Raw genomic sequence first — 17,467 nt, 5'->3', positions numbered from 1 at the left:
TGGAGTAGAGCGTTGTTCAGCTTCTGGGGTGCGGGGGCTTTCTGTTGTTTCTGTTGTTATTGAAGACCAGCCTTAGTCTGTGGTGATCTGACAGGATGCATAGGATTATTTCTATTTTCTATCTGTTTAGGCCTGTTTTGTGACATATTATATGGTCAGTTTTGGCGAACATGTCATTGGGTGCTGAAAGAAGGGTATATTCTTTTGTTTTAGAATGAAATGTTCTATAGATATCTGTTAAATCCATTTGGTTCATAACTTATGTTAGTTTCACTGTGTCTCGTTTTAGTTTATGTTTCCACAATCTGTTTTTTGAAGAGAGTAGGGTGTTGAAGTCTCCCACTATTATTGTATGAGATGCAATGTGTGCTTTGAGTTTTAATAAAGGTTCTTTTATGAATGTAAGTGCTCTTGCATTTGGAGCATAGATATTCAGAACTGAGAGTTCATCTTGATGGATTTTTTTTGATAAGTATGTAGTGTCCTTCCTTATCTTTTTTGTTTATTTTTGGTTCGAAGTCTGTTTTAACCAATATTAGAATGGTTACTCATGCTTGTTTCTTGGGAAGATTTGCTTGGAAAAAATTTTCTAAGCCTTTTAGTCTGAGGTACTGTCTGTCTTCATCACTGAGGTGTGTTGTCTGTATGCAGCAAAATGCTGGGTCCTGTTTATGTATCCACTGTGTTAGGCTATGTCTTTTTATTGGGGAATTGAGCTCATAGATGATGAGAGATATTAGGATCCAATGATTGTTTCCTGTTATTTTATTTGTTAGAGGTGTAATATGTTTGTGTGGGTATTTTCTTTTAGATTAATTGAAAGAAGATTACTTTCTTGATTTTTCTAGGGTGTAGTTTTCCTCCTTGTTTTGGAGTTTTCCATCTATGATCCTTTGTAGGGCTGGATTTGTGAAAATATATTGTGTAAATTAGATTTTGTCATGGAATATTTTGGTTTCTCTATCTAGGTAAATTGAGAGTTTTACTGGATATAGTAGCCTGGGCTCGCATTTGTGTTCTCTAAGGGTCTGTATGATCTCTGCCCAGGATCTTCTGGCTTTCATAGTCTCTGGTGAGAAGTCTAGTGTACTTCTGATACGTCTGCCTTTATATGTTACTTGAACTTTTTCCCTTACTGCTTTTTTTCTTTTCTTTTCTTTTTTTTTTTTTGTGCATTTTGTATTTGAACTATTATATGGAGGGAGGAATTTCTTTTCTGGTCCAGTCTATTTAGAGTTCTGTAGGCTTCTTATATGTTTATGGCCATCTCTTTCTTTAGGTTAAGGAAGTTTTCTTCTATAATTTTCTTGAAGATATTTACTGGCTCTTTAAGTTGGGAATCTTCACTCTCTTTTATACCTATTATCCTTAGGTTTTAACTTGTCAGTGTGTCCTAGATTTCCTGGATGATTTGGCTTAGGAGCTTTTTGTGTTTTACATTTTCTTTGATGCTTATGTCGATGTTTTCTATGGTATCTTCTACCACTGGTATCTCTTCTATCTCATGTATTCCGTTGGTGATGCTTGCATCTATGACTCCTGATCTTTTCCCTAGGTTTTCTATCCCTAGTGTTGTTTCCCTTTATGATTTCTTTATTGTTTCTATTTCTTTTTTAGATCCTGGATGGTTTTGTTCAATTCCTTCGCCTGCTTGGTTGTGTTTTCCTGTAATTCTTTAAGGGACTTTTGTTTCCTCTTTAAGGGCATCTACCCTATTTACCTGTGTTGTCCTGTATTTCTTTAAGGGAGTTATTTATGTCCTTCTTAAAGACCTCTAACATCATCATGAGATGTTATTTTAAATCAAAATCTTGCTTTTCCTGTGTTTTTGGGTACCCAGTACTTGCTGTAGTGGGAGAACTGGGTCCTGATGATGCCATGTGGCCTTGGTTTCTGTTGCTTAACTCTTGAATTTGCCTCTGACCATCTGGTTGTCTGTAGTGTTAGCTGGTCCTGCTGTCTCTGACAGTGGCTTGACCCTCCTGTAAGCCTGTGTGTCAGCACTCCTGGAAGACCAGTTCTCTTCCAGTGGTACTTGTGTACAGAGAGCTGTGACACAGGGTCAGCTCCCTGTGCATATGGAAACTAGAAGGATCCTGTCCCAGACTACTTCTTGGTTTCTGTGTCCTGAGGGCTCTAGGCGGGTCCCTTTGAGCAGAAGTGGTGGTGTTCTCTCAGGTGTATCCTCACTACAGGGAGGCTAGCTTTCTCCTAGCAAGATCTGAGCACAGAGTCCTGTGCACATGGTCAGCTCTCTGTTAAATATTTTTATTTGTATGATTTTTTGCATTTATTGGCAATACATGAATTGGAATGACTGATTTTACTTAGAAAATTAAACTGTGTCACTTACCATGAATGTTCCATTCTTATTCACACCTTCCCTTCCCCTTCTAGGCTTCAGTCTGTACAAGTTTATCTATACTGGGGGAATATTTGATGATAGAATTTAAAATATGGGATACTGTTAGGATGGATATTTGATACATTATTTAAGGATTTTTACAAATAGATCTTTACAGGCTAATTTTTGCAACACCTACAACAAAATCCATTAAGAACAAACTGAATATAAAATAGAAAAAATATGATATTTATTTAGTTTTGCAGTTTTGGGGTTTACTGTATTTTTCCTTTTTTTAAAATGATTTATTTATTCATTTGCTTCCATGTATTCTTGCATGTAAGTGCCATATGCATTGTCATTAGAACTATAAACAGTTGTGGGCTGCCATGTGTGTGCTGGGATTTGAACCCAAGTCCTCTGCAATGACAGACAGTTCTCTGAACTTTTATTATTCCTCATCTAATAGTAAGGAACGTACTATGAGAGAAATTGAGGTCCAAGACACAGGAGAAACCATAACCAAACTGAGTAGTTCCCACTTCCTGTGCATTTGTGGAAGTAAGCGAAGTGGAATTGCAGATGCGTTCTCTAAAGCTGGAGGGTGAGAGAAATTGTTTGCTCTCCTTCTTGTGAATCTTTTGCTAGACAGACATATATCTAATTACAACAGTGCAAGAAAGTCATAAGTAAAGAAGATGGTAGTTATATTCAAGTAATGCAATTATCCAGGTAAAGGCTTAGTGCATGTAAGAACCCAAATGTCATAAATGTGTTAACAGGGAGTCAGTCTGACATAGGCAGGTCAGGAGACGAGTATATGGTAATCTTTAGCAGTAAAGAAATAGAAAATGATCCTGGATCTTGCTTATTCTCTACTCTGGAAGGCTGAAGTTCAATAATTAATTACAACTAGTTTGGAGACAGTGTGATAGAAAGAATTTGTTTAAATCATGCCAAGTCAAATAACTATTCACACACAGATTAAAGGTGTCTAATTGAAGCAGACAATTATCACTTCTTTGAGAAGTCTGTCTCCCTACTTAGCACCCTTTCCTCTTGACCTGGTCACAGGAATTTCAAAGTATCTACACTGAAATGATCTTAATCCTGTCTCTGTGACAGACCTGCGCTGCAAGGGGAACGGAATACTTTTCACTCGATAAAAATGGGAGATGCGCACAGCTACGCCTTGACTAGAGTTGCACTGGAGGATGCGTTTGCACTAGTTAGTCACTTGAACTTGTGTAATACTAACTAATATGTGAGAAACTTAGTTTGAAAGACATTACAATTGTCAAGTTTAAATGTAGCAGTGAACTAAAATAGACATGTAAAAAGGGAATGGAAAAAATGTAATCTCAGTAAAAGTGATTCATGGAAAGGTGGAGGAATCAGAGCGATCGCAGAAGCTTCTCACATGGGTGATGGACGTGGGAGCAATGCTAAGAACTGGCGCAGATTAGCAACTCTGCTACCTGGAGCCTTCGATTTCTAAGTTTCGTACAACTTACACATTAAATCACTGAACTCAGATCTGATGTAGTTTCACTTCATATTCCCTGCTACAAAAAATAATTAATTTTAAGCTAGGTAGACTATTTTACGTCATTTTTGATGCCTGTACATAGATTTGAATAGACATTTTACCTTTTAAATCTTAGCCTGATAGCATGTAGTGAATATAGTGTGGCTAAGATATAGTCTCTGCATTCAAAGTCTTAATACATGGTTTTTTTCCTATGGACATTGTTGCCTAAAATATGCTGTCTAAGCTTTTACAATGCCCTGTTTATCCTCTTGCAAAAAACATACAATATGAAAATTTAACTCACTACTACTTGAAGGCTCTTACAATTGACTTTATCTTGTCTATCTTAGGTGGATTGCTAGTCTATTTTTTATTAACTTTGTGAATATTCATACATCTGCATATGTAATTGTCCATGACTCTCCTACTTCATAACCCTAACTTCTGTCTTCTTCCACGAATCTCCTTTGTTCTAGAAAGTTTCATTTCTACCTTCATGTCATATGTTTATAGACAAGTTGTATATGTAAATTCTAGGAATGACAAATCAAGGAAAACATACAACATACCAAGACTGCTTCATTTCCTTAATATGATGATTTTATTCAACCCATTCTCCTTAAAAGTAACATATCTTCCCTCTTCATAAGTGAAAAAAATGTCTGTTGCATATATATGGCACATTTCAATTACAACTTTAAGCTACCTGCCCCCAATTAGAGGAGTGAAATAATTAAGTAAGAACAATTTTAGTGCTTACTATTTTATCCTTTTTATTCAAAAGGAGCTCCTTTGAAGGCCCCTTGCAAGACTCAAGTACCTTGATGGGTTAAGGACAAACTCATTAATTTGTTTTCACAACTGGCAATATAAGATGTTTAGATATCTTCATACTTGAGAACCACACTTATAATATACTTAGTATAATCTCCAGTCTCAATTCAAAACAGCAGGGACCCAACAGGAAGAAGGGAAAGCAAGGAAATGGGGGCTATTTCATAGGTATATAAAGTTCATATATCAGCCTGAACCTTTGAAGAAAGAAGGAATATGTGGGTCCAAGGAAGTATAGAGTCATAGGAAGAAAAGCCATGCATATTAAAGTGCCGGGACACTGTCTTGCAAGGAAACATTTGGAGAATGGGTGATTAATTTAAAAGAAGGCTTTCTCATTATGGATTTTCATTTTACATTCAGAAAGTACTGTGAACCTCAGCTCATCACGTTCTCTACCCCATCTTACATAAAACCATTGGCACTGAAATGAACTACTAAGCATTGCAATAACAGGCCTTGGATTAAATAATAGTCTACCCTATTCTTCACACGTCTTTGTTTGTTTGCTTGTTTGTCTGAGATTTTGATATAATTACAACTTTTTTTCTTTGCTTTCTTCACCGAACTCTCCCATATATCCCAACTGTTCTCTTTCAGGTTTATGTTTTTTTTTTCCATTGGTTGTTATTACATGCACATATGTATGTGCAGATACAGTCCTTAATATAACTTTCTCAGTACCTATAATGCTAGTTGTATGTATATTTATTTTCAGCATTGACTATGTGGTATTGAATACCAACTGGTGTGCTCTTCTTTGGAGAGACAATTTTTCCCACTCAGGATTTTTTATTTGCCTTCGTGTTGGTTTGAGGCTTCATGAGCTTATCCATATCCACTTTAGCATGATGTCAGGAACTCTACATAAAAAGTCTCACTGGAATTGCCTAAACATGAGCTGAAAAGGGACAACACATTGATACCTTTCAGCTATAAAAAAGAATCATTTTAGTCAAGTCTGTAAATATTTCAAGTGTCTAGTAGGCAGGAGTTCCAGAACAGCCTGTTCATATGGTAAGATCCTGCTTCGGAAAAAAAGAAAAACAACAACAATAATCCCAAAAACCAAACACCAAAAAACCACAAAACCCCACAAAAAACAAAAAACAAAAACCAACAACAAAAAAAAGCAATAATACAAACAAAGCAGAACAACCAATCCGAAACCCCACAAGGAAGTACAACTTAACATTGCTAGTTAAGAATGCCTAAATACCATTTGTAGATGATAGTAATACACAAATAAAATTTTATTGAAAATGCATAGATTTTAAGTTCTAAATATTTTATATTTATAGTTCTCTGAGAATAATTTACATTATTGCTAAGTACTGAATGTTGAAGTCATTATATTTAGTTCAGTTTCCTTGTCCTTGAAATCAAGGGTATGTTTAAAGACACAGACACTAATTCAGTATATTACTAGGATTCTTAGAAATTGTCTTAGCTTGTTGTTTAATATAGATAATGATTTTATGGAGTGCTTTGTGTCATCAACATTTTGAAGCATTCCCATTTTCTCCCATACTAATTTACTAAAGTAAATTAAAAATGTGCCTGACATATCCTCCAATACTATGGTATTCTATTCTTACTCATTATAAGAAATACTTGCATAAATCATTCATTCTCTTTCAAAAATTTTTACTGAAATATATAATCATTACTTTCCATATCTAGGTATTAAAAGCATTTTGAATGCAAAATTATTTTTTCAAATTTGTTTGCTTTTTCTGTGCCTATAGGGATAACTTTACTCATCTTATTATATGCTTACTTAGATTTTTAAAAAATGAATAGGTACAAACATGGGTGTGGTTGTACATGCCTATAATCTCAGCACCTGTGGGCATAGAGATTTGCCTTGAGTACAGACCTGGCTACTCTCTGTCAAACTGTAAGACCCTTGGAAAACAGAACAAACAGAACAGGAGAACAGAACAGAACAGAACAGAACAAAACAGAACAGAACAGAACAGAACAGAACAGAACTACACAATGAACAAATGAAAAAACAAAAGGAAATTTGAGTTTTAAAATGAGCAGTTGAGACTTTTCAAATACCATTTTGTATGTGAACTTTACATTGTATATTTTATATTATAGCCCAGAATCCAATGAAAATTATTGATTCATTTACTTACAAACATAAATCTTACAATACACTGGGGTAAGGGTTAGTTTTCTAGGACTAACTTTTGAAAAATAAAATTATTTCCTGGAACATTCTTCACTGCTGAATCAGTTTGGAAGAATTTGTGGCTCTGCTGGGGGCCACCCACAGTAGGTGTGCTTTTGGGTGTGCTAAAAGCAGCATCCCTCTGTCCTCAGAGAAGGATAAAGTTTATCTAAAGACCCTGCAGGTTCATGGTCTTCATTCGTATAATCATCTCCAGACTCAACTAAATTTGGATCACCCTTGAGACTTTTCTGTGTTTCCTCCAACAGTGTCCATTGCTAAAGGAAAACTAAGACCAGATACATAAGAGTTCTGATTTCATGGATTAAAGGGGAAGTCAGTTCAATCACTTTTCTTGCATATTGTTGTTTGGTAATACCACAAACGTTTGAAATAATTATATGAGAAGGGAAAAGTTTAGTCTTTTTAGAGGCTTTGGACAGTCCATCCATGATCAGGTGGTCCCTTTTTGGTAGCTCTGACCTGAGGTAACATGCAGTAGTATAAGTGTGGGGGGTCAGACAAACTGCTCACTGCATGAATTTGGGATGGAAAGACACAGTGGTGAAGACTGTATGCTTCAGGACTTTGAGAACTAGGTGCTAATGAGGAAAGATGTTAACATTCACACTTACCTCTGGAAGCTGCCACAGTCTCTCAACAGCACAATCCTGGGAAATAACTTTCTGGACCTTTGAAGGACTTTGAAGATGCAAAGTGTGGAGTTCTGCTTCAGGCCTCCAGAGTCTCATGTTCATCTCACAAAATAAGAAGCAACTCATGCCCCTTCAAGGGTCTCCAAAATCAAGGGTGCAGAACTTCACGTTTAAAGTCTTTGGGACTCAAGATTACCTCAGCTGTGAACTCCAAGGCCCACCACAAGTTCAAGCTGTACATGGGCTTGATTAAATCAGGACAGCAATGCCCTCTCAGCCCTAGTGATCTGAACTAGAAGGAATGAGTCTGAATCTCTGGGAGGTTTGTTACACTATCGGGCTTTCTATCCATATAAGACTGTGAAAGCAAACTAAGACTGAGATATATGAACTGATTTCATTCAGAGAATCTCTGGATTATTCTGGTGAAAATCACTTGGATTATTTCCTTAAATATATCAGCCTTAATGGTAACCTTGGATGCATTGTTATGTGTCTATGCTTCTTCTTTGGCCAAGCTGTAACCTTTCCAACTCTTTCTTCTTTTTTGTATTCAAACTTTTGAAAGGATATGTGAGTACGAAACAAAGAAACAAACAAAATACCCATTCCTAGTCACACTGTAGCCTGAATGTTATACTACTTTAACATTTCCTTTGTTTCATGAAGTCACGAATTGTCCAATTTCAATAAAGTTTGTTTCATCTAAAACCTCACTATAACCAGCACCATCTGGATTCCACCTAGGGTTCTGAGCTTTTATGCCATTACCATAGCTGCCCCTTATGATCTGTATAGTGTCATAAGCTTTCCTTGTTGGCTGCTTTAAGATATTCCAGACATCTTCATTAGATCGACCATAGATACTTTTCCATATTATTACCTACAGTTAGTCTCTCAAGCTTACTGTTGAATGGCAACGTTATGTGGTGCCCTTCCACTTGATAATAGGACCTCAAGAGAACCAACTTATGTCGTGACTATTTGCTTTGAGATGTTCAGCACATGGGCCAAGATTACTGTTGCTCTGGGACCTGTAATGAAGTAGCAAACTATGACAGTAAATGAAAGACAAAGCAAAACTGCTGACCCTATGGTTTCTTAGGAACAAGAAAGAGGAGTAAGGGGAGGAGGAAGAGGAGAAAGAGAAAGAGAAAAGTCAGGAAGAACTGTGTAGAGTGCCCATTCACTCCCAGTTGCCTTGGTCGTCAATGTTCTAGAACTAAGAAAACTTTCTGTTGCTAGGGGACGTATCATATTCGTAGTTTGTTATAGTCATAGCTAATATATTCAGTTTTCATTAGATTAATGCACATTTGAGAAAGCCCATTCTGAAAAGCCTAGAAAGTGAAAAGTTAAAAAAGAAAACAGGATTAAACCAATTATGAACTTTAGGAAGGAACCTAGTCCTTTACCAGATTTTATTCCTTCAGTCTTCCCCTAGATTTTCTTTTAACTTTAGCTGTTCAGAACTTCCTCAGATGTTTCTGCACTCAAAATATAGTTTATGCCTTTGAAGAGATCATATTATAATGGTACAGTAACCAAATGGAATTATTTTAAAGTGACATTAATAAACCATAGCTAAGATGGCAGGAAACGGGAATGCTCACAAGCTTTTGAAGGCAGGATATCTAAGAAGCTTGTAGGAAACTTTGAGATTTGTTGGACATGACTACCACAGATCTGTATTTTGAGGTAAAATATTTGGTATGTTTGAATGTGGTAGGAGATTACTGAGAGATTTTAAGTAGGATTAACTATAAGGTTGACTTTTAGAACACATAATTTTTATATGTATATGATGAGGTATCGCTTGATATTCAAGATGAGTCAATGCTTTAAGACATGTTTGTGTTGGAGAACTAGAGTATGATGCTATGAATCACAGCTGACATTATAGATTGATTTTATAGCGGAAACTCCTCATTTAGATTTAAATATGATCAGTTGGAGATAGTTTTAGAGTTTCCATATGAAGAGGTTCACTGGTACAAATTCATATTCAGTCCTGTGGCAGCTTGCCCAAGTCAGCAATATGTTACTATCCCCAAGAGACCACTGTTAAACCACCCGGAAGTGAACCTAATTGGTGTTATTAATTTGATGAGAGATTCTTATTCATTAGCCAAAATATCTTACTGGAGACATACTAATTTTATAACAGTAACATCAAGAAAAGTCCTGAATTAATTTATTAAGCCTGTAAATAACTTGACATCTGTCTGCAATTGCGAGCTGTTTTGGAATAACTGGATGACTAATCTGTATAGTTGGACCTATGTAAGGAAAACTGGTTTAGAAGAACATTTATCTGTAGCCACAAGAAGAGGGCAATTCCCGGATAAGCACACTTCCTCCTGGGAATACTCTGTTACATATGCCAGTGTTCCACTGACAATGAAGGAACACCAACTATGTAGTAGTTATTACAAGTAACTACATAGCCAGGTCTTGCAACAATTACATTCCCAAAACCTTTTTATATCCGATAATATTACCATTGAGTATGGTGGTAGATTACTTTTGGTTTCTGAGATACCACTATGAATAAGCTGCTTACATCAAACATTGTTTTAATTACAATGGCTGACAACTCTGCTCATATAGCTTTGGCATTCTGACAAAGAAGTGTGAAAGAACGTACAGCACTCTTTTAGAGTAACTACAATGGGAATACTGATGCTTTTTGAGAATAACCAATTATAGATCCCTGCTGTATGGCTTTGCCCACTACAGTTAATATTTTCTAGTACTTAAGAGGAGACTTCCTGCTGTGACAGCAAAATGACAGAACACTGGGACTTGAGGCTACCTCCTTCCTGAGTAGTACCAGTTAGCAACAGCTAAATTGCAATGAATAGTTTCTCTGTACTTTAAATGAATGGTTGAATTGGATCTGTGGTTCTCCTGGGTGCTTACCCACAGATTCACAGTCAACATAGCACAAATATTTCAATCTAGAATGATGGCTAGAGAAAAAGTGCTATGTGAGTGCATGTGTACCTCTCTCTCTCTCTCTCTCTCTCTCTCTCTCTCTCTCTCTCTCTGTGTGTGTGTGTGTGTGTGTAGAACTTTTCAATCATAAAGAAAAATTCAGTTATGTTGTACATGCAGTTATAGTCATATTAATAAAATTAAGGCAGTATCAGAAAGATAAATACACATTTCCCTCCTTTGTTCTTTCTACATTTTATATAGATGCATAAAATCCTGTATTTCTGTATGCTGTGATATTGAAGGAAATCTCTAGGAGAGTAAAACAGGTTAATGGGAAAAGGGAGAGAAAAGAAAATAAGGCAATTTGGCAAGGTTGTATTTAATATACAATGCATACATCTATATAAAAAGAAAATAGGTTTACCAAATCCAATGACAAAATAACTTGGAAACAACAAATGTTTGCATTTAATATTTCTCCTATAAAATAATCTCAGTACGTTCAACAGCTTCAGAAACCTAGTAGCAAACTAGAACTTTGCATACTGAGCTACATGGTCCCTGGGAGCCTTGCCAGTGCTAAAGTGTTCTGATTGTCTGTTTATGATCTTGAACTCCAGAGATTCTTTCTTTCAGTTGGCAGCTGTTCTGGCTGGGACACCTCTGGTTCTTCTGGGGTGGCTAATGAACAGTCAGCAGGCCAGCTGTGTTGATTTGTTCCATGACCTCATTACGCAGCCCCAGGACTTCCCAACTCAGTCTATGCATATATTCTCCTTACTACCCTAAAGCTTTTCTGTTTGATGGACTGTAAAAAAGTTGGACACAACTCAAAGTCAAGCGTATGCCAAAAAGAAAATGTAACTTCCATTAGTGCTTTGGCTCTGCCTGTGTTGACGTTAGTTATTGATAAGGTTTTACTTTCGTTTCTCATACATATTTTAAACTCATTTTATTTTTTATTATATTTTTATTTTAGTTTTGATAATTACATTAATTCCTTCCCTTTTCTTTTTCCAAATCCTCTAATATACTCTTCCCTATTCTTCAAATTCACAAGTTCTTATTGCATATATGTATACTTTTTTCCCTAAATATACCATGTTCAGTTCATATAATGTATGTATGTGCTCAGGGCTGAACTCTTGACACTCAGAATCAATTGGTATGCCTTTTTCTGGGGAAGACATCTCTCCCATCCCAAGCTTAAACTGGAAACCCAGATAACTTCTCATTGCTAGTGAAATCATGGTTATCAGAGGAGAATCTGTAACCTCTAGTTTACTAAATCAACATTTTGTTTGCAAAACAGCTATAAACATTTGTCTTCAGCCCTCATAAGGTAACTTCAACACACTATGAAAATCTCAGGTATTTTTCTCAGAATTATAAGGTTTCATTACGGGATGAATTATTTCTAAATAATTCATTTATGTCAGCTTGTGTTGTATACCTCTCTCTATACATATTCATTTATCTCTTATATCTCATATAAGCATGCAAGAAAATGGTAAAGGAAAGGTTATTTAGCCAATTTAGTCATTGATTTTAGCATCCACTCAAATTTTAAGTATGGTATTATTAAACATTTATGTATCCTGAGTTAAGATGATAATAAATTGAGCTTTTTGTTTATTACAATTCCTTAATTTGTTTATTTTTAGATTGTTCTTAGGCAGAGACTATCTAGCTATATAGGCCAAGATGGCCTAAAAACTGCAGAATTCTACCTCAAGCCTCCCCCAAGGTACTAAAGTTTATTGTTCTTCTGGACCTTAGTGTAACCACTCATTGTTGTATAATTCTGAACAATAATGAAACAACAGAAGAAATGGATGAGTCTAAACCCAAATTGTGTTAGAATGCTCTCATGACCATTACTATTCTCCTTCTTAACTGCTTGCAACCCTTAATTAAAATGTTTTCAGAAGAAACTCAAGACTGACTGTGCTCACTAGTGTAATAATTAATTTATCCTAATGATGAAAATAAAATGTATCCAGTATTCAGATAGGCTCTGCTCAATGCTCATTTCTTTCTTGTTCCATTTTTTGTTCTTCTATAGGGAACTCATTAGTTTATGTGATTTTTAATAAGCATCTATATTTTTCAATGTTAATAAACTATTTCAGTATTTGCCAGTTAACTTGCTAAGAAGATTTTAGTGTCTTAAAAATGGGCTGGAGCAATGGTTCAGTGGTTAAGATGGCTCTTTTTCCTCTGTTTTGTCATGCTCTACTTTGTTTTTATTTTATTTTACTTCATTTTATTATTTTTTGTTCTTTAGATAGGAGTGCAGACTTGGCTGAGAGCAGAGGTGGAAAGGCTCTTAAAGGAGTTGAAATTATTATCAGAATATATTGTATAAAATACAATCTATTTAAGAGAAATAGGAAAAGCATTGAAGTAGTAGCAAGGTATCTTAAAACTAAAAATTTTAATCACTTTTTTAGTTTAAACATTTCAATAACGCAAACTGAATGTTAACATCAATGTTTGTTTGGAAAAAAAGTCACATACTGTTCTTGCAGAAGGCAGAAGACCTGAGTTTGATTCCCAGCACCGATATCATGCAGCTTATAATAACCTGTCAACTCAAGATCTAGAGGATCTGACACCGCTCTGACCTCTCTAGACACATACATACATATATACATATACACATACATACATATACACACATGAATAAATAATAATACAAATTAAAAATACATGGCATGCAAATGAGGAAGTTCTCACAGTCAGATTTTCTTTGGTCTTCAAGGGCTCTCTTTATCTTATACTCATGTTAGTGGTCACCGTGAAGCTTTAAGCAGCTAAAACTGTACATTTGGACTTGCCAGAAAGTTATGGGCCATTACCATGGAGTCATCTTGAGATTGTGATGTTACAGTTAAAACCCTTCACCTACAGCTTCCTTCTTCGAAAGAGTTCTTTCTTCCTTTTTGTTAGATGTGTTTTTTGCTTCCATTTCAGTAGAACTTCTGCCCTTAGGTCACTTGCCTTGGCCTTACTGCTACTTCTTTGCAGGGATGGTTCTAATGCTGTCCTGTTCCCCAATTGGTTCATGATTTGTCAGTAAAAGGATTAGATGGGATGTCCCGGAGCCAAATGGAGAGCTGTAAGAGAGGAGAGGAGAGTTAGCCAGGCTTCTGATGGAGAAAAGTTGACCAGCTAGCTATGTAAGATCTCAAAACAAAGTAACCACACAGGCCCCAGCTACAGGGGAGTGGTCAGGGATGTTTAGAACTAACTAGATGTAACTTGGCAACAAAAGTTTAGGGTAGGTGGAGAAGGGAAGACATAAGAATATTGGTAAGGGCACACTTTTCTAGGCGGGAGATAGTAGCACCCATCAATTGTGTCAAAAAGCAAGTTGAATTTGAACAACCGCATGTGTGTGTTTTATCCATGGATTCAAGAGATTCAGCCATGTGTGTAGTGTGGCCTGTTCCCGGAGTTAAGGCATGGTAACAAAAGCTCCACGCAACATTTCTTTATATTTATTATATCCGATTTATTTAGAAAATTATCTTCATACATTTACTTTTCCTAGCATCACCTCAGTGACATAATAGTAGAACATGCCCTTACTAACCTTGTTTTCTATACGTTATTTGTCTTTTTTGTTTGTTTTGTATTTCGAGATAGGGTTTTTCTGTGTAACATCTCTGGCTGTCCTGAAATTTGCTGTGTAGACCAGGCTGGCCTCACATACAAGAAGATTGCCTACCCCTGCTCCCTAAGTGCTGGGACTGAAGTTGAATGCCACCAATTTCCAGCCTTTATTTTCTGTTTTCATTCTTCGAAACTTGCAATACTTAATATTCAAGAAATTCAATAAATGAACAGTAGCTCCATTTCCCGTTTGTTGTTTATGATGATGATTTTGAATTAGAGACCTTTGGCTAAAACATTTACTGAAGTATTTTGATTTATTTGTTTTGTTGTTATATTGTTTAGACAATTTCACTGTAAGTCCAGGATGGATTTTAGAACTGTTTGTAGCCCTAATTAACCTAGAACTTACAACAATTCCACTGTTTTTTTGTTTTTGTTTTGTTTTTTTTTTTTGTTTGTTTCTTTTTTCCTGTAGTTCTAGGATTACAGGTAGGAGGCACTACACCCAACCCTGGGATTGGATTTGTGAGTTTGCACTCTTCAAAATACTGTTGTGGAGCTTGGAGGACAACCTTCCTTCCTTCGATCTTATTTGAGGACAGGTACTCACTTGATTTTGGGTACTCAGTACCCTGGGAGGTTGGCCTGTGAGCTTCCAGAGAACTTCCTGTCTTTGCCTTCCTTATTGCAGTAGAAGGTCAGCATTGCAGACGGGTGTTTGGTAGTGACACTACATGAGGTTAAACTCAGGCCTCATGCTGTCATAACAAGTATTTTACCCATGAAGCCATCTCTGCAGCCCCTCAACTATCCTGTTCCTTTGAGTTTGCAGTGGATTTTCAGTTGGACCAGCTTCTGTGGTTGAAAAGTCTTTCTCCATAAAACTGACCCTTTCTTTGGCAAAATCAGCAGTAGGCGTGTGTCTCTGAAATCTCTACCTCCCTCCATTGATTTATTTGCCTGCTCTGGCAGGGGGGCATACTTTCTTGATTACTATCGTCTCATTATAGGTCACTATTGCAGATATAATTGTCCCTCTCTTTGCTGATATTTTTCAAAGCTGTTTTAGTGGTCCCTCTGTATTTCTACTTGAGCTTGCTTGCTTGCTTTATTTATGTAATCGAAAGAAGAGGATTGATTTTTGTTCACATCTACATGACTCATGCTTTAACTTCCTACAAAAATTCTTCTGGGGATTTGACTGGTGTTTTGTTGAGTCTTCAGAGCAATTTGAAAACTGACATCGTGTTTCAATCAATTGACCTTTGAACAGGGTTTACTTCTCTTCTCTCTGTTGATTCATACCCCTTAAGTGTTGCTTGTTCTAGTTTCTTCTCTTGGCAGTTTTTCAAGTTTCTCCTTCCCTTGTACTGTGATGATAGCAGACTAGTGTGGCAATCATAATATTAATTGGAAATATTCTCTAAGTTTTTCTGGATGATTTTATTTTATACATTTACATTATTTTGTGATATTCAACCTGAAACTTTACATATTCTAGGCAAATGTCCTATGTCTGTGTTATGTCACTAGCCATGGAATATTAATCAGATGTAAAAGCTTTTAAAAAAGTTTTTTCTTCCTTCCTTTCTTTACTTATTATATAGTGTCTGTCTCTGTCTGTCTGTCTATCTGTCTATATGTCTGTCTCTGCCCCCCCTTTACCTCTCTGTCTCTCATTCTGTGTGTGTGTGTGTGTGTGTGTGTGTGTGTGTGTAGATGGACATGGTTCACATGAAGGTCAGAGAATGACTTTGGAGAGTCGGTGCTCTCTTTTTATCATACAGAGCTCAGGGATTGAATTCAGGTCTGCAACCTTGGCAGAAAGAACCTTTATACACTGATTCATCTCATCAGCATGGTTTTTGATATTTGAGATCGTTTTTGTTCATATGTGTGTAGGAAAATTTCCAGCAAATTCTAACAGTCTGAAATTCTATTGTATATTTAGGAATGATGTTATCCAAAAATTCAGATAGGGGTTTATGTAGATATGTTTTAATGACTATTAGCAGTTGAAGTTTTTGCTATTTTATTTGTGCTTTAGACTTTATTGGCAGATGTGTTTTCATACTATTTTCCTATAGCTATCTCCCCTAACATGCTCACTTCTTTCATACTGACAATATTGGTTATATATCCCCTCGCATCCCCCACTCTATCTTCTCTAAACATCACCTTTACCCCTAATCTTTGCAGTAAGTTTTTAGATATCACTGGATTTTCTTTTTGATTCCTGCTTACTCGTCTCAATTGTAGTTCTCATTTCTTTCATTTAATTAACATTTTATTTGTTCTTTTTTTCTTTTTTAATAAGTTGGTAACAATTTTAAATCAAATTTTGCTTATTTATTTACTATGTTGCAATATTGAGTTTAGTCAGTTACTTTTGGTAAAGTTTCTTATTTTGCAGTCTAATGAGACAAATAAACACAGTAGGATACAAATTTTTCTCTTCTGGGTGAGAAATAATGGATAAAATTGATGACATAAAGTTCTGTGTCTTTTCTTATTCCACTTTTCCACATTAGCCTGGAAGCGGGCATCTGGTTTGCAAAGGTTGCATTCTTTGCTTTTCAACTAATTGTATTTAAGGACCTTCTAGTAATTTCCTATATACAACTGAAAAAAAAAAACTACCCGACATCAATGGTTGTTTCAGTATAATGCAAACAATGCAAGTTAGACTGAAAGTGCCTTTTCAGATATAATAAACATTTACTTCACACTTCCAACACTAACATTAAACAAAATAGTGTATCAAAACCATCAGACAAATAAAAACAATTTTTCTTTGAAACTCCAACTTTTCCAGAAATTAAAGGCATTTCTGTACTTTGGCTGAGAATTTTCATTTTGGTAGATTAGGATAAACATGTCATAACAAGAAGTTTCTTGTCATAATTTTTTATATCAATACACCAGTCAATAAAGGGGGCCTGGTGCTCAATACTGAAGTGACCTGTTGTAGAGCGCTCCTGAGGGAGACATTCTGTCAGCTACTTTCTGACGTCTACACAAATGAAAGCTGCAAAAATTTCCATTGAGGTCACTACATTTTTATTGTGTGAAAATCACAGAAAATAGGGAGAGAAATATTTTGTTTTATAACTGGATAATCTCTGTTCCAAGGAAAAATATCTGGGCTCTTTCAATGTGTGGTTCCAGTCTTCAGTGTATTATGCCTCTATCCACGTCTTTCATGACTTTCCAGTCGTCTCCTGAAAAGAGTGAATTTGCAATTAGTTGATAACTCTAGTAAGCTGGTCACTACATATTTCCTAAAGGAAAACTTGTGCGAGATTGGTGTAGATGGCTGTCATTAAACTAGACTACAAGTGTTGGCACAGGTCTTGTAG

General features: G+C 36.0%; 2 protein-coding genes across 3 annotated transcripts in view; one reads left to right on the top strand and one right to left on the bottom strand.

The window, feature by feature from the left end:
• The window catches only part of LOC134485889 (uncharacterized), a 227,338-nt gene extending 218,615 nt beyond the window's left edge, over positions 1 to 8,723 (bottom strand). The window contains exon 1 of the mRNA XM_087636826.1: positions 7,527 to 8,723. Coding sequence (XP_087492952.1) covers positions 7,527 to 7,673 — 147 coding nt within the window. The 5' untranslated portion in view covers positions 7,674 to 8,723. The remainder of the gene's footprint in view (positions 1 to 7,526) is intronic.
• Naaladl2 (N-acetylated alpha-linked acidic dipeptidase-like 2) overlaps positions 1 to 17,467 on the top strand; it is a 1,374,648-nt gene that overhangs the window by 26,855 nt on the left and 1,330,326 nt on the right. The gene's annotated exons all lie outside the window — the stretch shown is intronic.

Source organism: Rattus norvegicus, chromosome 2, assembly GCF_021556685.1.
Source record: "Rattus norvegicus strain SHRSP/BbbUtx chromosome 2, alternate assembly SHRSP_T2T, whole genome shotgun sequence".
NCBI lineage: Eukaryota > Metazoa > Chordata > Mammalia > Rodentia > Muridae > Rattus > Rattus norvegicus.
This window is presented reverse-complemented; position numbering and strand designations above follow the sequence as displayed.